The following is a 21,488-nucleotide window of genomic DNA, read 5'->3' as shown; positions in this document are numbered from 1 at the left end:
TTCACTAGGTCTAAAGTAGAGCACTGTATAGGGGACAGGGTTACATTAGGTCTAAAGTAGAGCACTCTATAGGAAACAGGGTTTCACTAGGTCTAAAGTAGAGCACTCTATAGGGGACAGGGTTTCACTAGGTCTAAAGTAGAGCACTGTATAGGGGACAGGGTTTCACTAGGTCTAAAGTAGAGCACTCTATAGGGGACAGGGTTTCACTAGGTCAAAAGTAGAGCACTGTATGGGGGACAGGGTTACACTAGGTCAAAAGTAGTGCACTGTAGTGTGTGAGGTTGACCCATGTCTCACCCTGTTTTGAGTGCTAGTGTCTGTTGTGAGTGCTAGTGGGTTAGGGTTAATGTGTGAGGTTGACCCATGTCTCACCCTGTTGTGAGTGCTAGTCTGTGAGGGTTAGGGTTAATGTGTGAGGTTGACCCATGTCTCACCCTGTTTGTACTTGAGGATGAGGTCCCAGATGGCTCTGCGTGCGTAAGGGTCGACACCCGCCGTGGGCTCATCCAGGATGACTGCCCGGGAGCCGCCCACAAACGCTATGGCAACGGACAGTTTCCGTTTCATTCCTCCAGACAGAGTCTGGACCAGGCTGTGCCGTTTATTATTCAGCTCCAGATCCTCGATCATCCTGACAACACACACACAGCACCTTGTAATTTACATTCTTTTGAGATATGGATAGGTATGATTAGTTATCACTGCTGGCTCCTGTAATTCATAGGCGGAATTACCATGGGGGATGGCAGGGTGGGAGGGCACCCTGGAGGTCAGTGGCTCCCCAGATAGCATATGAACATGTCATAAGCAATACCAACATTTGTCAAATTTGCAAGAAATTTGCTTTAAAACTGCAACATGTTCTTTCAACCTCATGGCAAAATGTGTAGAATAGCATTTATTGAGCTATGAAAAAGCACATTGTTCTTACTTCCCCATGGCAAATTTCTCTCAGTCTCATTACAAAATGTGTAGAATAGCATTATAAAACTGAATATTTTCTCTCTGCCCCATGGCAAAATGTGTTGAAATGCAGGAAGCTAGCTGAAGGTAGGTGCTACGGGGCCCCAAATACGTCTCCCCTGCTCAGCTGCACCGTCTATTCAAGCCCCTCCCCCACTAATGTATGTCAGGGGTGGTACGAGGGGGTGTTGGCACAAGACCCCAATGAAATATGATTGGCCACCTTTGGGCACCCCCCCCATGCTTATCAGGACAGATAGCTGTCAATCATTCTATTTTTTCCGCTGGCTGGAATATTTTTGGGGGCTGCTCCATCGAGTTTAACGATTTACCCTGGCAGGGTAAAACGAACGCACCAAAACAGTATTACATCATCTGTGCTTCTGTCATTAGAAGAAAGACTTTCAGAATGACCGAGTGGAAGCTGACAGAATACGGTCTGGAGACAGACTCGGGATCAACATTCAATGACACATGCATCAGTCTTTGTTCATGGTATGTTCACACTCAATTATTATAGGAAAAAAAAGTGGACTGGGCACAAGGTAGGCGAACTCCAATTATAAAACAACTCTTCATCTTTTGAGTCTTTTTAATATTTGCCTTGAAATAATGATGTGATGAATTATTCTTCAACTTATATTTCAAAATACCCCTCCATATACCCCTCAAAATAACCATCAAGAGGCATAATAAGTCATGTAGAAATGCAGGAAATGCGTTTTAAAATGTCTCCAAAAATTACGGGGGAGGACCCCTGGACCCCCGTCTACTGTTCATCCCCCCCAAATTCTACACCACAATTTCGACCTTGCTGTAATTATATATACCATTTCTACCCTTCAATATGAAGATATAAGCTTTTATCCTAATCTATCTAATGCCATGTTGATAATTTAACACCTTAGGGTCTTTAATTTGGTTAAACAATAAAAATGGGATGTGACATACTTGTCCATCTCCTTGCGGATGTCCTCCTCGGCCATGCCTTTGAGTTTGGAGTAGAACCACAGGTGCTCCTCCACACTGAGCTTGTCAAAGAGCACGTTGTGCTGGGGACACATACCCAGGTTCTGCCTGATACGCTCCATGTCAGTACGGATGTCATGGCCGTAGATGGTGGCTGAGCCCGAGGTGGGCGGGAACAGACCTGTCAGAATAGACCTGGGGACGGTAGCAGAAAACTAATGGTAGTTATTGATAGGGTTCATTCTAGAGGGAAGAAATGGACACAGAAAACAAATGTTACAATGTATTTGAAGGCCATTTTGGGGACGTTATGGGGATGTTATGGGAATGTTATGGGAAGATTATGGGAAAGTTATGGCCAACATTATGTATGGCCTGTTTAGAATTCATCATTGCATGACCATCTTTTAAAAATAGTGGTTGAAGAAAACCCCTTGAAACACAGTCTTACCAAAACATACAACACAAACCTCTCTCTCTCCTTCTGTGAATCCACACGTAAACACAACACAACAACAGAAATGACTGGGACCCTCTAACACACGTGGGCACATTCCCATTCATCTCTCTCACATGGTGGTTGTCTTTCCAGCTCCGTTGTGGCCCAGGAAGGAGACCACCTGGTTCTCATGAAGGTTGAGGCTCAGCTTGTTGAGGGCCAGTTTATTGCCCGTCTTGTACACCTTGGTCAGCTTGTCTATACACACCACCAGGGGCAGGTGGCTGGGCTCCTCTTCCATACCACGCATCTCCTCTGGAGGGAGATAGAAAGAGAGAGATAATATGCCATTTGAAATGTGTCTATTCATTTGAAACTGTACTGTTTACTGTTCACTTTTGATTGATTATTTAACTTTTGCTTATTATCTATTTCACTTGTTTTGGAAATGTTAAAATATGTTTCCCATACCAATAAAGGCCTTGAATAGAGAGAGAGAGAGAGAGAGAGAGAGAGAGAGAGAGAGAGACAGGCATTGTCACAGAACAATGGCAGAACCTGAACCTATTTGAGATTCACACGTGTAAACTGATAATTTTTTGTTGATCCATGCAGTAAACCACTGACAGAGGTGACAACAGATTAAAACAGATATACTCTTGTTCCTAAAAGTTCAATACAAACATCTGGTAGGGCTTACCAGATCGCCGGTTGTCAGAGGTCAGGCTGCAGCTTGGCTTACCACATCGCCGGTTGTCAGAGGTCAGGCTGCAGCTTGGCTTACCACATCGCCGGTCGTCAGAGGTCAGGCTGCAGCTTGGCTTACCAGATCGCCGGTTGTCAGAGGTCAGGCTGCAGCTTGGCTTACCACATCGCCGGTTGTCAGAGGTCAGGCTGCAGCTTGGCTTACCACATCGCCGGTTGTCAGAGGTCAGGCTGCAGCTTGGCTTACCAGATCGCCGGTTGTCAGAGGTCAGGCTGCAGCTTGGCTTACCACATCGCCGGTTGTCAGAGGTCAGGCTGCAGCTTGGCTTACCACATCGCCGGTTGTCAGAGGTCAGGCTGCAGCTTGGCTTACCACATCACCGGTTGTCAGAGGTCAGGCTGCAGCTTGGCTTACCACATCGCCGGTTGTCAGAGGTCAGGCTGCAGCTTGGTTTACCACATCGCCGGTTGTCAGAGGTCAGGCTGCAGCTTGGCTTACCACATCGCCGGTTGTCAGAGGTCAGACTGCAGCTTGGCTTACCACATCGCCGGTTGTCAGAGGTCAGGCTGCAGCTTGGCTTACCACATCGCCGGTGTTCCATGGCACACGCCTGGTCCTCTTCCATGACACTCAGCCTGGCTGCTCCTCCCCAAGGCCACTCCCACGTCTCCACACGCCCACTGCCCAGCCAATAGGACTTCTGCAGGGGGAAGTACCACGGCCGGGGCAGCCCATACATCCCTGGAGGACAGAGACCACAGCAGACCACTTCTTTGACCAGGACCCATAAGGAATAGAGCTCGCCTGCTTGCAATACTTAACTCTGCCATGGCTCGTGGGCCAAAGCCTATGGGAAAATGAATGTTTTTTTTTGTAGGGTTTTTGGATAAACACTGAAAATAAGGTCTGTGGCAAACACAGGCTTAGGAGATCTTCTATGAGATAGCTGATAAAGATTAACGTCACTTTCTGTTAATTTTGAAGCATTTATGTTCAAAACATAAATGGGCTCCCAAGTGGTGCAGCAGTCTAAGGTGCTGCATCTCAGTGCTAGAGGCGTCACTACAGACCCTGGTTCCATTCCAGACTGTATCACAACCGGCCGTGATTGGGAGTCCCATAGGGCAGCGCACAATAAGCCTGTGTTGTCCGGGTTTGGTCGGTGTAGGCCGTCATTGTAAATAAGAATTTGTTCTTAACTGACTTGAAATAAAATAAAAAAATAAGCATGTAAAACACAAAGGCTTCATAATTCATAAAGGTCATGTTAACTGACTGATATTATCTCATAGAACAAAGTGTATAAATCTCCTTAGCCTGTGTTAATCTCAGACCTTGTTTTTATCCCAAAACCCAATTTTGTTCCCCAATAATTTCCTTAATAGGAATGGCTGAATGAACGAGAGTTAACTCATTTTTGGTATTAAGCCTGTCGCATGCTTCCTGGTCAAAACAGTTCACGCAAATATTATGAAAAACATTTGTGATGTTTTTGTTAATTTTGGTTTTCGGAGGGTTTTATTAGCTGTTTACACACATAAGATGTTTTCTTGAGGCAAGTCGAAGTTCAGTAGCTGAAGTCTAAGCCCCTTTGTCTGTGGTCAACAGTAGGGGTGGGAACTAAGGATGGTAGTTGCTGTCATTCAACAGCCAGGTAGCAGCTACTGTCTGCACTACACTACTAGTTTTCATGCACATTTTTTCACTTGAGAAATACTGCACTAAACATCTTAGCTAGTCGTAAAATTGTGCGACTAAGAACTGCAAAAATAGCCAAATACAATACATATTTCTTGATTTATCTTAGATTGATTCAGACTATTTTGAGGAAGTGTTATGGCTATGTTGTTACTATGGTGGCTCAAGTGGGACAAACAACAGTGCCTACAAAAAGACGCCATTACTATTGTTCTCTATAGGATTCCATTTGGGATTCAGACCAATTACTACCATAAACATAAGTGACAAAACAGGGAGATAAAAGGTGAATCATTTAAGTGAGCAGCCAAAGACTTGGTTGTTTACCTGGATGCACAGCTTCTATGTACCAGGTGAGAACTCCATACACACTGGCATCGATGATGAGCATCATCATGGACAGACCAAGGTTAAAGTCATCGCCCTCTACAGGCGACTGGTTGATGGTGCGCCACTGGATGCCAACTCCTGACACCTCATACAGGGCAAAGTACTTAGAGCCCAGGCCGAACGCTGTGGTCGACATCAGAGACTGGAGAGAGAGGAGAGAATGAGAATAAAGACAACAGACAACGTGTTAAGAGCTATTGACATGTGTGAAGATCTTTCCGGAACTCACTGATTCAGACTGGTGAGAGAATATCATTGAATTGGTCAATTCACGACTCTTGAAGCTTTGTTTGAATCCTTCTTAGCTTTTACTCATACATGTTGATACGCCTATACACACCTGGAAGCAGGCCAATCTAGCCATGAGCCCGGAGGGCCGTTTCTCTCTTTGAATTTGTCCAGACACAGGCTAAACATGGGTATGTGACTAACAAAAAATGAATAAAGTATGAGCGCTTCCGACAAGAGAACAGAGGCCAAGACTTACAGCAATGCACTTTTCAAAGGCGGTGATCTTGTCATGGGCCACCTCCTCCCTGATGGCCACGTACATGTAGGGGACGTAGCTTAGGAAGTAGATTATCCCGCCACAGGCAGACGCCAGCTTGGCCTTGGAGTAGATCACTGACACCAGGAAACTGACATAGACGGGACACAGACAGACAAACCAGAGTAAAATACTATTAGCATATTGAGTGTGTCCCAAATGGCACCCTATTTCCTATATAATATCATACTTTTTACCAGAGCCCAAGGGACCATGCTCAAAAGTAGTGCACTATAAAGGCAATAGGGTGCCATTTGTAAGACAACCTAACCATATTCAGATCAGACACATTTCCCTGGAATGTCTAGCAAAGGAGCTGAGTCACTGTCTGTTTGATACATTAAGGACATGGCATTTCGAAGTAACACGTTCCTCACAAAATAGAAGTCGAAGGTTGACAAGTGAAACTGAGTGTTACCGCTTTTATCAAATCAGCCGCTAAATATCAGGGTGACTCATGATTCATTAGATCTCTAACATCATCAATGTGTGTGCAGTCACTGCTGCTCTGATGTCACAGAGAGAAAGAGAGATGAGAGAATCAACTAGATGTTGGAACATTACTGCAGGGACTTGCTTCCATTCAGCACAAGAGCATTAGTGAGATCGGGCACTGATGTTGGGGGATTAGGCATGACTCGCAGTTGGCATTCCAATTCATCCCAAAGGTGTTCAATGGGGTTGAGGTTAGGGCACTGTGCAGGCAGGTCAAGTTCTTCCACACCCATCTCAGCAAACCATTTCTGTATGGACCTCACATTGTGCACATGGCATTTTCATGCTGAAATAGAAAAGGGCCTTCCCCAAACTGTTGCCACAAAGTTGGAATCGTTTAGAATGCCATTGTAAGCTATATCGGTAAGATTTATCTTCCCTGGAAGTAAGGGGACATGAAAAACAGACCCAGACCATTATTCCTCCTCCACCAAAACTTACAGTTGGCACTATGTATTGGAGCAGGTAGTGTTATCCTGGCATCTGCCAAACCCAGCTTCGTCCGTCGGACTGCCAGATGGTGAAGCGTGATTCATCGCTCCAGAGTACGTGTTTCCACTGCTTCAGAGACTAATGGCGGCAAGCTCTATACCACTCCAGCCGACACTTGGCATTACGCATGGTGATCTTAGGCTTGTGTGCAGCTGCTCGGCCATGGAAACCCATTTCATGAAACTCCCGACAAAATTTTTGTGTGCTGTCATTGCTTCCAGAGGCAGTTTGGAACTTGGTAGTGAGTGTTGTAACCGAGGACAGACGATTTTTACTCGCTACACGCTTCACTTGTGGTGTGGGGGCTGTGCTTTGGCAAAGTGGGTGGGGTTTATCCTTCCTGTTTGGCCCTGTCCGGGGGTGTCCTCAGATGGGGCCACAGTGTCTCCTGACCCCTCCTGTCTCAGCCTCCAGTATTTATGCTGCAGTAGTTTATGTGTCGGGGGGCTAGGGTCAGTTTGTTATATCTGGAGTACTTCTCCTGTCCTATTCAGTGTCCTGTGTGAATCTAAGTGTGCGTTCTCTAATTCTCTCCTTCTCTCTTTCTTTCTCTCTCTTGGAGGACCTGAGCCTTAGGACCATGCCCCAGGACTACCTGATATGATGACGCCTTGCTGTCCCCAGTCCACCTGGCCGGGCTGCTGCTTCAGTTTCAACTGTTCTGCCTTATTATTATTCGACCATGCTGGTCATTTATGAACATTTGAACATCTTGGCCATGTTCTGTTATAATCTCCACCCGACACAGCCAGAAGAGGACTGGCCACCCCACATAGCCTGGTTCCTCTCTAGGTTTCTTCCTAGGTTTTGGCCTTTCTAGGGAGTTTTTCCTAGCCACCGTGCTTCTACATCTGCATTGCTTGCTGTTTGGGGTTTTAGGCTGGGTTTCTGTACAGCACTTTGAGATATCAGCTGATGTACGAAGGGCTATATAAATAAATTTGATTTTATTTGTTCACCACTCGGTGGTAGCATTCTGTGAGCTTGTGTGGCCTACCACTTAGCCGTTGTTGCTTCTAGACTTTTCCACTTAACAATAACTTAACAATTGACCAGGTTCGCTCCAGCAGGGAAAAAACTTCACAAACTTACTTGTTGGAAAGGTGGCATCCTATGACAGTGTCACATTGTAAGTCACTGATCTCATCAGTAAGGCCATTCTACTGCCAATGTTTGTCTATGGAGATTACATGGCTGTGTGCTCGATTTTATACACCTGTCAGCAACGGGTGTGGCTGAAATAGCCGACTCCACTCATTTGAAGGGGTGTCCACATACTTCTGTATATACAGTGCATTTGGAAAGTATTCAGACCCCTTGACTTTTTCCACATTTTGTTACATTAGAACCTTATTCTAAAATGGATTACATAAAGCATTTCCTCATCAATCTACACATAATAACCCATAATGGCAAAGCAAATAACTTTTACATTTTTGCAAACTTATTAAAAATAAAAAACAGAAATACCTTAATTATATAAGTATACAGACCCATTGCTATGAGACTTGAAATTGAGCTCACGTGCATCCTGTTTCCATTGATCATCCTTGAGATATTTCTACAACTTGATTGGAGACCATCTGTTGTAAATTAAATTGATTGGACATGTTTTGGAAATGCACACACATGTCTATATAAGGTCCCACAGTTGACAGTGCATGTCAGAGCAAAAACCAAGCCATGAGGTCGAAGGAATTGTCCGTAGAGCTCTGAGTAAAGAATTTGAACAAAACAAGTCTGCTGCATTGAATGTCCCCAAGAAAACAGTGGCCTCCATTATTCTTAAATGGAGGAAGTTTGTAACAATCAAAACCCTTTATAGAGCTGGGCGCCCGGCAAAACTGAGCAATCGAGGGAGAAAGGCCTTGGTCAGGGAGGTGGCCAAGAACTGGATGGCCACTCTGACAGAGCTCCAGAGTTCCTCTGTGGAGATGGGAGAACCTTTCAGAAGGACAACCATGTCTGCAGCACTCCACCAATCTTGTCTTTATGATAGAGTAACAACACGAATGCCACTCCTCAGAAAAAGGCACATGACAGCCCGCTTGCGGTTTGCCAAAAGGCACCTAAATTCAGATTCTCTGGTCTGATGAAACCAATTTTGAACTCTATGGCCTGAATGCCAGGCGTCACATCTGGAGGAAACCTAGCACCATCCCTACGGCGAAGCATGGCGGTGGCAGAATCATAGTAGGGATGTTTTTCAGCGCTGGGGACTGGGAGATTAGTCAGGATCGAGGGAAAAATGAATGGAGCAAAGTACAGAGAGATCCTTCATGAAAACCTGCTACAGAGCGCTCAGAACCTCAGACTGGGACAAAGGTTCACCTTCCAACAGAACAACAACCCTAAGCACACAGTGAAGACAATACAGGAGTGGCTTCAGGACAAGTCTCTGAATGTTCTTGAGTGTCCCAGCCAGAACCCGGACTTGAACCCGATCGATCATCTCTCGAGAGACCTGAAAATAGCTGTGCAACGACACTCCCCATCCAATCTGACAGAGCTGGAGAGGATCTGCAGAGAAGAATGGGAGAAACTGATAGTCCTTTAGGTACCTTTTGACCAACTCCAAGTGGCTGTCATGTGCCTTTTACTAAGGAGTGGCTTCCGTCTGGCCACTCTACCATAAAGGCCTGATTGGTGGAGTGCTGCAGAAATGGTTGTCCTTCTGGAAGTTTCTCCCATCTCCACAGAGGAACTCTGGAGCGCTGTCAGAGTGACCATCTGGTTATTGGTTACCTCCCTGACCAAGGCACTTCTCCCCTGATTGCTTAGTTTGGCCGGGCAGTCAGCTCTAGGAAGAGTCTTGGTGGTTCCAAACTTCGTCCATTTAAGAATGATGGAGGCCACTGTGTTCTTGGGGGCCTTCAATGCTGCAGACCTTTTTTGGTACCCTACCCCAGATCTGTGCCTAGACACAATCCTGTCTCGGGGGGCGCTACAGACAATTCCTTCGATCTAATGGCTTTTGATTTGACATGCATTGTCAACTGTGAGACCATATGTAGACAGGTGTGTGCCTTTCCAAATCATGTCCAGTCAATTGAATTTACCACAGGTGGACTCCAATCAAATTGTAGAAGCATCTCAAGGATGATCAATGGAAACAGGACGCACCTGAGCTCAATTTCAAGTCTCATCTCAAAGGGTCTGAATACTTAGGTAAATAGGGTATTTCAGTTTTTTTTTAAACCCGTTTTTGCTTCGTCATTATGGAGTATTGTGTGTAGATTGATGAGGAACACATTTTATTTCATCCATTTTAGAATAAGGCGTAACAAAATGTGGAAAAAATATTGTCAGGCAAAGTGATGCACTATATCTCTGTATGCAGGCTTGCTTGGCTCAATATGTGATGATGACCAATTTGAGTTTATGACCATATCAGCTATAGATAATTAAATGATTTGTTAAGAAGGGCCCATCGACGGAGCCCCGCCCCCTCTGTACTGAGATCCTAGCTCAGTGTAGGCCTCTCCTACTTTTTTGGGTGTACGTCCACTCATGCTTTTTACTAGACTAACATCAGAGCAGTAGTAGTGTCATCATTACCAGAACATGATCGTTGCGATGGCGTAGATGGAGAGGAAGAGCCAGATGATGAGGATGTCACTGTGGAGGAGCACTCTGCCATACTTCAAGATGGCCGTCAGGGCGGTCACTGAGATGGACAGCTGGACGAAGCCAGTGATGAACCAGGCCACCCAGTGGACCGCATTGTTCAGGCCCATCATCTTCATCACCTGCAGGCAGGCAGGGAGTACACAGGTTACCAGAAGAGGTTAATCCTATTTTTATACAGTTTTACATGCACTTATATGAATGAGAATGTGATTTCAAACAAAATAATACAAGTATGTAAATATTCTAAATATTCAGAAAAACATATCGTACAAATTTCAAGTTTGAGATTTTTATTTGATTGAAATCAGTATTTTTCTGACGGGGCAGAACAGAGGTAGTAAATATGAGCGACTTCATCCTGCTACAGGTTGCCAAAGAGATGGCAGAGAGAAGATGGCATTAGTGATGCTGTTCCACTGTCACAGACAGACAGACACAGGACAGGACTCTGAGATCCTAGTGTAGACAGCAGTGGGGGTTGGTGAAGGGATAACAGATCATAATATTGTCTGGAATGGAGTAAATGGAACGGTATTAAACATGTGTGTTTGATGTGTTTGATACTGTGCAATTAATTCCATTTCAGCCATTATTATGAGCCTGTCTTCTAATTGAAAGTGCCAACAGCCACCACAGGTAGACATGTAAGCAGCTCACCTCTTTGAGCCGGTGCTCCTTCTCAGCCACAATGTGTTGGATCATCATGGCTACAGAGTACACCCAGGAGATCACCATGCACAGAGGCATCATGTGCTCGATCACAAACAGGAAGCTGTGGACCCATGACATGACATTTGTTAATGACAAAGCATAGGTTAAAGCAGGGAGAACAAAATACTACCGAAGGAATAAAACCATAGAGGAGAGTGGGGTAAGTTGAACCCAAGGGTCAGTTGAGCCACCCCTTGTTTCTAGGAAACCATACACAAAATGTATCATTTGACCAAATATTTAGGAAGAGGTCATCATTTTTGTGTTAGAGGTTTCATGATGCTTGTATCTAAATCAAAGTAGATACTTTAATAATTGTTCTATACATATAAGCTTCAATATGATGTCCTAAACCTAGAATGAAAGTACATTCTTGTAGCTTTGGGGGCTAATATACACTGTCAAAAAACACCCAATTACTAATTATTATGAAGTAACTGGTTCCACAGCCTGTTTATAGTTTACTCAACTTTCAAGTGACCAAGTGTTACCTTAACTAAAAAATAGTTGGCGCAAACGTAACTCCAACTTGATAAAAATGTGGCAAATTTCAGTCAATTTAAATTGATGGGTTTGCTCAACTTTCTCATATGTTTATTCAACAACATATTATTATTTGGCATCTTAACTAATAGAGGACTGTGCAACTGGTTACACACACAGTGCTTTTAACTTACATATTTAATATATATGAGTCATTTGTGCATGTTCATTTATAATGTAATTACACTTCATCATATCCTCACCTGGGATTTGAACTCACAACCTCTTGGGTTCATGGCATGCTGATCTTCCTGCTACGCCACCACATATGTGTCAATTATCAGTTAATCTGACTATTCTCTCATCATTAATTTGATTCACTTATTTAACGACACAACGTTTAGTTTTTCTGTATAGTTGTCTAATGTTGGTGGGGCATATTAATTACTCTGTTTTAATGTTACTCCTTAATCACTATGATAATTAACACAGTTTTTCTTGATTGTACTTTTAAAAATGCTGAGATTCACTTTGTGATTGAAATTCTCTGTGTGTATCAGATCGTATGTTTAGCATAATGCTATTTTGTTATAACCTTGGGTTCAAGCGAGTGATGGATTGACTACTCAAAGGAGTCTATCACTGATAAGCAATTTGGCAGTACGCCCAGAACATTGCTCTGGGAACTAGAAGGAGCCTGGTGTGATGTCAGTCTCATGCAGGAACCAACCATGCTTTTATGACATGTGTAGCAGTATAAATGGACTGAAAAGGGAAAGGCCCTTTCAGAGTTTCATCAGGCTTGTATTGAGTTAGTGAACCTCTCCGCCGTGATAATAAAGATTGATTCATTTACTTTGAGTTTGAGTCCTCAGTGATGAATTTCCACAACAATTCTGGGGTCAAGAAACAGGATGTTTGATCTTTGACGTGAGCCATCAGTGAAGATCTAAGAGGGAACACTGGTGGTGCATTCTTCAGAAAGCTTAAGAGGGAAATTCCCGTCTCACCAAAGAGGACGAGGACCCATCCGGACCAGAGCTCCACTGTGGGAGTAAACACAACATCCAAGAAATCTAGAAGGACAACTCAACTGATTTCAGTAAGTCAATTTAAATGAAGTAATGTTGTTTAAGAAGAGATCCAAGTTCTAAGACAAAACTAGGCGAAGGTTCGGTGAACCTCGTTTATAATGTTATATAGGGCTTCTGTCCACCACCGCGGGTCATCTGATTTACTGAGGCATTGAGAGAACCATTAAAACGTTTGAGTAAAAACATGATCATTGGTGCCTCTCAGGCTGATTGCGCTGTGCTGATCGTTGCTGGTGGTGTGGATGTGAACACCTAAGAAAGTTCTGTGTGGACTTCGATTGATGACATTATGTTGGGATTCAGTGTGATGTGAGGTGTGAAGATATTAAAGAAAAGATTACTATTACCGAATATGTTGCATGAATAGAACACTAGTGTGAAGGAGTTTGTGAAGAATATATATCTAAATCCCTGTATTATAAAATAAATAATGTAATTACAAAGAAACAAAATACAAACATCCACATTGACCAATAATGTGAACTTCGGGGCCCTGACAGAATGTTTTGGAGTGGGGTGTTTGAACAAACAGTTAAATGGACTAAATGGAGAAACAGAGCATTCACTTTAGATGGGACCCTCAGTACAGAGAGACTTGTAGAAGACACAGAAACGTTGGAAGAAACAGAGAAGAGATACAGGAAAATAAAAGTTAAATAGGATGATTTCCACAAGAGGGATAGAGAAGTGGACCTATTGAAGGGCAAAACAGTGAAAGTATTAATGGTGAAGCAAGTAGACAAAGGAAAGGATTAATGGTGAAGCAAGTAGACAAAGGAAAGGATTAATGGTGAAGCAAGTAGACAAAGGAAAAGATGAATGGTAAAGCAAGTAGACAAAGGAAAGGATTAATGGTGAAGCAAGTAGACAAAGGAAAGGATTAATGGTGATGCAAGTAGACAAAGGAAAGGATTAATGGTGAAGCAAGTAGACAAAGGAAAGGATTAATGGTGAAGCAAGTAGACAAAGGAAAGGATTAATGGTGAAGCAAGTAGACAAAGGAAAGGATTAATGGTGATGCAAGTAGACAAAGGAAAAGATGAATGGTAAAGCAAGTAGACAAAGGAAAGGATTAATGGTGAAGCAAGTAGACAAAGGAAAGGATTAATGGTGATGCAAGTAGACAAAGGAAAGGATTAATGGTGAAGCAAGTAGACAAAGGAAAGGATTAATGGTGAAGCAAGTAGACAAAGGAAAGGATTAATGGTGATGCAAGTAGACAAAGGAAAGGATTAATGGTGATGCAAGTAGACAAAGGAAAGGATTAATGGTGATGCAAGTAGACAAAGGAAAGGATTAATGGTGAAGCAAGTAGACAAAGGAAAGGATTAATGGTGATGCAAGTAGAGAAAGGAAAGGATTAATGGTGAAGCAAGTAGACAAAGGAAAAGGATTAATGGTGATGCAAGTAGACAAAGGAAAGGATTAATGGTGAAGCAAGTAGACAAAGGAAAGGATTAATGGTGATGCAAGTAGACAAAGGAAAGGATTAATGGTGATGCAAGTAGACAAAGGAAAGGATTAATGGTGATGCAAGTAGACAAAGGAAAGGATTAATGGTGATGCAAGTAGACAAAGGAAAGGATTAATGGTGAAGCAAGTAGACAAAGGAAAGGATTAATGGTGATGCAAGTAGACAAAGGAAAGGATTAATGGTGAAGCAAGTAGACAAAGGAAAGGATTAATGGTGATGCAAGTAGACAAAGGAAAGGATTAATGGTGATGCAAGTAGACAAAGGAAAGGATTAATGGTGATGCAAGTAGACAAAGGAAAGGATTAATGGTGAAGCAAGTAGACAAAGGAAAGGATTAATGGTGATGCAAGTAGACAAAGGAAAGGATTAATGGTGAAGCAAGTAGACAAAGGAAAGGATTAATGGTGATGCAAGTAGACAAAGGAAAGGATTAATGGTGAAGCAAGTAGACAAAGGAAAGGATTAATGGTGAAGCAAGTAGACAAAGGAAAGGATTAATGGTGATGCAAGTAGACAAAGGAAAGGATTAATGGTGATGCAAGTAGACAAAGGAAAGGATTAATGGTGATGCAAGTAGACAAAGGAAAGGATTAATGGTGAAGCAAGTAGACAAAGGAAAGGATTAATGGTGATGCAAGTAGACAAAGGAAAGGATGAATGGTAAAGCAAGTAGACAAAGGAAAGGATTAATGGTGAAGCAAGTAGACAAAGGAAAGGATTAATGGTGATGCAAGTAGACAAAGGAAAGGATTAATGGTGAAGCAAGTAGACAAAGGAAAGGATTAATGGTGATGCAAGTAGACAAAGGAAAGGATTAATGGTGATGCAAGTAGACAAAGGAAAGGATTAATGGTGATGCAAGTAGACAAAGGAAAGGAAACAGAAAAAAGTGAGAGAAAGACACAAGCATAGAAAAAAAGAGAACAGAATGAATTCAGAATTTCCAACAGCCCCATTGAGGGCACAGCCCTTACTGCTACCCCAACCACAGCTCCAATGCCATAGAGGGACAAGATCAAGTGCCACCACCCTACCAGTCACCTCAAACCACTCCACAGACACATTTTGGGAACTCCAGGCGAGCATAATTGCTCATTGACTGGATTGGATCTTGCAAGGCCACAGCGACACAGAAATCAACCCTTACGCTTTGAAGACTATTTAAACCATGATGGACGACCGCAAGACCCCCATGCCACCCCTTTCACCAGACACACAAGAGTATTCAATATACCCCTCATACAAGTCCCAAACCTGCAGGAAGGAGCACCCATAACAGTGGAAATTCTATGGGATGTGGATGAAATCAAGGCAACAGTTAAAGATGTCACTGATCCTGCTAAAGATGCAGTGAAATTTGAAGAAGAAGTACAAGCTATAATAACAATGTACAATCCAAAAACCAGTGAAATTGAAGAAATACTCTGCCCCTGTCTGAAATTCAAGTGGATCCAGTGCAAAGGAGACTAGGACAGCAACGCAGCAAGAGATGGTTGTGAAAATCAGAACACACAGACTGGCAGAAAATAAAACAGCCTAAAAACAGCTGTAACCACCACCTGTATAGGATGGGAAACAAAGACACTGGCTGATGTGAAACCACATATCAACCACACAGAAAGACAGATAAAAGCCAAGACTACAAAAGCTTGGGCTAATTTGTAAACGGCTCAGCAGATGTTCTACAGAACGGGCTCCAACCCAGGACTTAACTCGTGGTCCAGTCAATAACAGAGTTGTGGTTCTGTAGCCAATAAAATCCCAAACCAACAGGAACATGGGGGGAATTAATGAGGAGAAACTGTATTAACTTACTGTGATTTCATGAAACCCGCAGATTAACGGGAACAGTGCTGTGGGTAACTCCAATGGAGCGGCTGTCCAGTGCTCTAGTGTCCATAGAAACAGAGAGGAGTTGAGTGGGGATACCTAATTCAGAAACTAGCGTAGCATCCATAAAACGTTCATCTGCCCCAGAGTCAATGAGCACCCGGAGAGACTTAAACTGGTCTCCCCACAGCAGTATCACAAAAAGAGGAGTGCGGGTGATGGGAATTAAAGAATTCCCAGTCTGGCTCACCAGAGTACTTGTACCTACTAAAAAAATAGGTCTCATAACATGACAGGTGGCTATATAATGTCCCACAGCCCCACAGTTGCAGTTCACCCTACGTGAACGTTCCCTAGGAGATAATCTAGCTCTGCCCAGTTGCAAAGGCTCAGGAGTATCAAACTCACCCGTCACCGATGATTCTCAAGGGAACTCGGGTGGCTTCGGTTCTTCACAGAAATGCACACTTCAGGGATTTCCGGATTCCTTCGAAGGTGAGCAAGTAGCAGCAGATGGAAGAATGTTCCCAAGATCCAAACTCCTCTCTCTCCGGCGTTCAATCCTAATTGAAAGGGCGATGAGGGAATCAAGTTCCAATGGTAACTCCCAAGCTGCGAGCTCGTCTTAGATTTCCTCCGATAGTCCATGAAGGAAGATATCGAACAGAGCCTCCGGATTCCAGGCACACTCGGCGGCAAATGTGCGAAAATCTACCTGGTAGTTTTCGGGCCGGTTCTCTCCCGGACACCAGAAAAACGAATACCTTCCTCACCTCAGCCATGAAATCTTCCAGGTTATGGCAAACGGCGGATTGTTGCTCACAAACAGCCATCGCCCAGGAGAGCACCCTTCTGAACATTAGCGTAATTAGATACGCTATTTTCGATCGATCCGAAGGGAATGAAGATGGCTGAAGCTCAAAAATGAGGGCACACTGGGAAAGAAACGGCGGCAGGTTCCAGGATCTCCAGCATAGAAGGGAAGTTACTGAGTGGCTGGGAGGTCTTAGATGTGGCGTGCTGTCTGCGAGCTAATTCACGGAATTGCTCCATTAATGCCTTGAACCCCTGGTCGTGGCGTTCCGCCAGAGATCGGAACCCCTCCATCAGGAGCTGAAGTAGCTCCTTCTGTTTCTTAATGGTAGCTCCCTGCAGGGAGACAGCGTGACGGAGCTGGTCCAAGTCTGCTGGGTCAGTCATGGCCAGTTCGTATTATAAGGGGAGACTCAGATGCAGGCACAGGGGGCAGATGGTTTGAGCTCTGATATTTATTATAGTCCAAGGGGTAGTGAAAAGGCAGGTCAGGGACAGGCAAGAGTTCATAACCAGGTCAGAGTCCAAATTGGTACAGGGCAGCAGGCAGGCTCGAGGTCAAGGGCAGGCAGAATGGTCAGGCAGGCTCAGAGTCAGGACAGGCAAGGGTCAGAACCAGGAGGAAGAGAAAAACAGAGCCTGGGAAAAAAACAGGAGCTAGGAGAAAAATGTTGGTTGACTTGGCAAACACAGGTATAAATACACAGGGGATAATGGGGAAGATGGGCGACAACTGGAGTGGGTTGGAGACAAGCACAAGGACAGGTGAAACAGATCAGGGTGTGACAAAACTGTCGGCGCGTCGGGCATCCCCTCTATTGAACCCCTCACATACCCCCTCCCAGTAGCATGGGAAACTGGGAAATAGAGACATTGATTCTTGTATTCATCATCATGACCAGCAAATCTATTGGGAAGAGACCTCATCTCCTGTGACCCAGATGGTGTCTCCATTCAGTCACCAACAAGTGGAATTTGCCCATGTATGGCACAGTCCTACTATGCCTGGCATTTGGAAGATGCAGACATGGAAGGAGAACTCAGAGGGATGTCTCTTACATCCCAAAATCAGGATGACTGGAAGGTTCCAAAACACCTTCACTATACAACAGCAGTTCCCTCCATTGAAGTAGAACAAGGCTGTGATATACGCTGGACAAAGTTCCCAGAAAAAAATGGAACTGAGAATTGATGGCAGGTACTATGGTGAATCATTAACCGCGGCAGCAGTCCTCCTCACAGATGCACAGAGAGAACTGTATCAAATCAAATTCAAATCAAATTTATTTATATAGCCCTTCGTACATAAGCTGATATCTCAAAGTGCTGTACAGAAACCCAGCCTAAAACCCCAAACAGCAAGCAATGCAGGTGTAGAAGCACGGTGGCTAGGAAAAACTCCCTAGAAAGGCCAAAACCTAGGAAGAAACCTAGAGAGGAACCAGGCTATGTGGGGTGGCCAGTCCTCTTCTGGCTGTGCCGGGTGGAGATTATAACAGAACATGGCCAAGATGTTCAAATGTTCATAAATGACCAGCATGGTCGTATAATAATAAGGCAGAACAGTTGAAACTGGAGCAGCAGCACGGTCAGATGGACTGGGGACAGCAAGGAGTCATCATGTCAGGTAGTCCTGGGGCATGGTCCTAGGGCTCAGGTCCTCCGAGAGAGAGAAAAAAAGAGAGAATTAGAGAGAGCATATGTGGGGTGGCCAGTCCTCTTCTGGCTGTGCCGGGTGGAGACTATAACAGAACATGGCCAAGATGTTCAAATGTTCATAAATGATCAGCATGTTCGAATAATAAGAAGGCAGAACAGTTGAAACTGGAGCAGCAGCACGGCCAGGTGGACTGGGGACAGCAAGGAGTCATCATGTCAGGTAATCCTGGGGCATGGTCCTAGGGCTCAGGTCCTCCAAGAGAGAGAAAGAAAGAGAGAAGGAGAGACTTAGAGAACGCACACTTAGATTCACACAGGACACTGAATAGGACAGGAGAAGTACTCCAGATATAACAAACTGACCCTAGCCCCCCGACACATAAACTACTGCAGCATAAATACTGGAGGCTGAGACAGGAGGGGTCAGGAGACACTGTGGACCCATCCGAGGACACCCCCGGACAGGGCCAAACAGAAAGGATATAACCCCACCCACTTTGCCAAAGCACAGCCCCCACACCACTAGAGGGATATCTTCAACCACCAACTTACCATCCTGAGACAGGGCCGAGTATAGCCCACAAAGATCTCCGCCATGGCACAACCCAAGGGGGGGCGCCAACCCAGACAGGATGACCACATCAGTGAATCAACCCACTCAGGTGACGCACCCCTTCCAGGGACGGCATGAGAGTGCCCCAGTAAGCCAGTGACTCAGCCCCTGTAATAGGGTTAGAGGCAGAGAATCCCAGTGGAAAGAGGGGAACCGGCCAGGCAGAGACAGCAAGGGCGGTTCGTTGTATGATGTGAATGGTGTTGTCCCCCACTGGGCCTTGGATGAAAGGCGTTATGGATGCAATTGATTGGGTGATGTAGCAAGGAAATGGGAAGTGCTGTTGTCACCACTTTAGAGACAGTGGAAAGTGCACTTTTTGGCTTAACACAAGCATGCATATTGGCAAAGGATAAAGCAGTAAACAATTGCACTGACAGCAGTATGCTTTTGGGGTGGTGCACCATTTTGAGACTATGGGTTTCTAACCTCTTCTGGTAAAACAATTGCTCCTGGATAGTTGCTAAAAGCAATATTGTTACTATCCTCTGTTGCTGTGGTGAAGTGTCAGGCTCATACCAGTGGTAAAGATGGCATTTCTCAAGGGAATGCTAAAATCAGACTGTGCAGCGAAACTAGCTGCTTCCTTTTTTCTTTCCCCCTTTTCAGTTCCTGTTTAACACTAACCATTACTCTGTAAATGATATTGTTGCTTTGCAGGCAAGGTTTGATGCATCAGAAATACGTAGGTGGACTGGACATTGACATATGGACACCTTGGGAGTGTGGCAGGATAATTTGAGCAAACCAGACATGCCCCGTTGTACTTTCCTATTCCACACAAAGTTGTCACACAGTCAAGACCATGTATCAAAAAGAGGGATGGTAGATCTTGTAAATAAATACTGGAGTACTGTGGGATTTACTGTGTTTGCTGAAAAGTTTTGTAAAAAAAAACTGTATATTTGTTTGACTAACAATGTAGGACGTGATATTTCTATAACCCCCACATCTCACCCATGGCCAGAAGGACCTTTTGAGCATTTGATGATGGACTTCATTGAATTATCCCCATGTGAAGGAAACAAATATTGTTTGTTTATTGTTGATATGTTTTCCAAGTGGGTTGAGGCATTCCCGTGTCGAAGAGCCACAGCATGTAATGTGGCCAAAGCTCTCCTGCGAGACATCATTCCAAGATAGGGGGCTGTCGGTAGACATTTCGTAAACAAGATTGTTCAGTCCTTATCAGAAGCAATGCAGATTGACTTGAGACCGCACTGTGCCTACCACCCACAGTCAGGGGATGCTGTACAACACGCCATGTATATAGTCCCGCTATTGCTTTTTACTGCTGCTCTTTAATCATTTGTTATTCATATCTCTTACTTTTTTGTTGTTGGTATTTTCTTAAAACTGCATTGTTGGTTAAGGGCTTGTAAGTAAGCATTTCATGTGACAAATAAAATTGGATTTGATTTGATAACCAAACGCTAAACAACAAATTGACCAAACTCATGGCAGAAACGAGTCTGTCCTGGGTAAAAGTACTCCCTTTGGCACTGATGAGCATTGAGAGGTAGGTCTCACACTGACTGGTCTCTCCCCACATGAGGTACTAACTGGACTCCCCATGAGAATGACTAACAATCCTTTCCTCCAAAATAGGTTAACCCTTCAAGGAATGGAGGACATGGTGGCTTATTGTGTATCTCTTAACAGTGTTCTTAATACTCTCTTCTCACAAGTGAAGGCTTCTCTGCCAAACCTTGCAGGTGTTGCTCACCGCAACGTGAAACCAGGACATTTCATTGTGGTCAAGGATCTTCAAAGAAAAAGTTGGAAAGAACCCAGTTGAAAGGGAGCATACCAGGTGCTCCTGACCAAATCCTTGGCTGTCAAGGTAGCAGAACGAGATACGTGGACACACACATCCCACTGCAGGAAGTTGCGAGAACCAGGAAATCAGAATGGTGAGGAGGATCGGTGAATGCGAAAGGACCTGTTTCTGGATTGGTCTCACGTGATAGTGGAGACCGTCGTCTGCCTCCTGCTGGTCAGTAATGACCTAGAAGGATCCAGGGACCGTCCCCAGCCAACGGGACCACCGTAGGCCCGGAGTAGAGGCACAGAAGAAGCTGGTAAGGTTGTGAGAGGAAAACAAGACTTCAAAGACACTATGCACTCATTCCTTTCCACAGCACAGATGGTGGCGAATGGACTCTCCAGAAGCACTTCCTGTTGGGTCTGTGGGCTAGGCCCATAGGGGGTAGGTGATGGGCTCCCTCTACTGGGTGTCCCAGCCAGTGTAAATCAGACTTTTCCATGCTTCCAGCACTGAGGTTTACAATTCCCCTCCTTGACGACCGGACCTTATTTAGCTTTTTATAACCAAACTTGGATAAGTAGTTATAGAAGATTTTCAGGTCTTCTAGAAGACCTAGAAGACCTGAAAATAAAATCTGTCCCACACCCATCCCAATAGAATGCTGGTGTATACAGGGTAATGGGTATGTCTACCTAGGTGAAAATGTGTGC

At 44.3% G+C, this 21,488-nt stretch overlaps 1 protein-coding gene across 3 annotated transcripts in view; it reads right to left on the bottom strand.

Moving 5' to 3' along the window:
- LOC112245969 (ATP-binding cassette sub-family A member 2) overlaps window positions 1–21,488 on the bottom strand; it is a 143,907-nt gene that overhangs the window by 34,004 nt on the left and 88,415 nt on the right. For all 3 annotated transcript variants that reach the window (XM_042331375.1, XM_042331377.1, XM_042331376.1), the window contains 8 exons: window positions 10,990–11,104; window positions 10,261–10,451; window positions 5,656–5,806; window positions 5,106–5,310; window positions 3,663–3,821; window positions 2,509–2,689; window positions 1,918–2,130; window positions 438–634 (listed from right to left, as the gene is read on the bottom strand). In XM_042331375.1, the coding sequence (XP_042187309.1) occupies window positions 438–634; window positions 1,918–2,130; window positions 2,509–2,689; window positions 3,663–3,821; window positions 5,106–5,310; window positions 5,656–5,806; window positions 10,261–10,451; window positions 10,990–11,104 (1,412 nt within the window). The remainder of the gene's footprint in view (window positions 1–437; window positions 635–1,917; window positions 2,131–2,508; window positions 2,690–3,662; window positions 3,822–5,105; window positions 5,311–5,655; window positions 5,807–10,260; window positions 10,452–10,989; window positions 11,105–21,488) is intronic.

The sequence above is a fragment of the Oncorhynchus tshawytscha genome, linkage group LG12 (assembly GCF_018296145.1).
Source record: "Oncorhynchus tshawytscha isolate Ot180627B linkage group LG12, Otsh_v2.0, whole genome shotgun sequence".
In the NCBI taxonomy this organism is placed as follows: Eukaryota; Metazoa; Chordata; class Actinopteri; order Salmoniformes; family Salmonidae; genus Oncorhynchus; species Oncorhynchus tshawytscha.
This window is presented reverse-complemented; position numbering and strand designations above follow the sequence as displayed.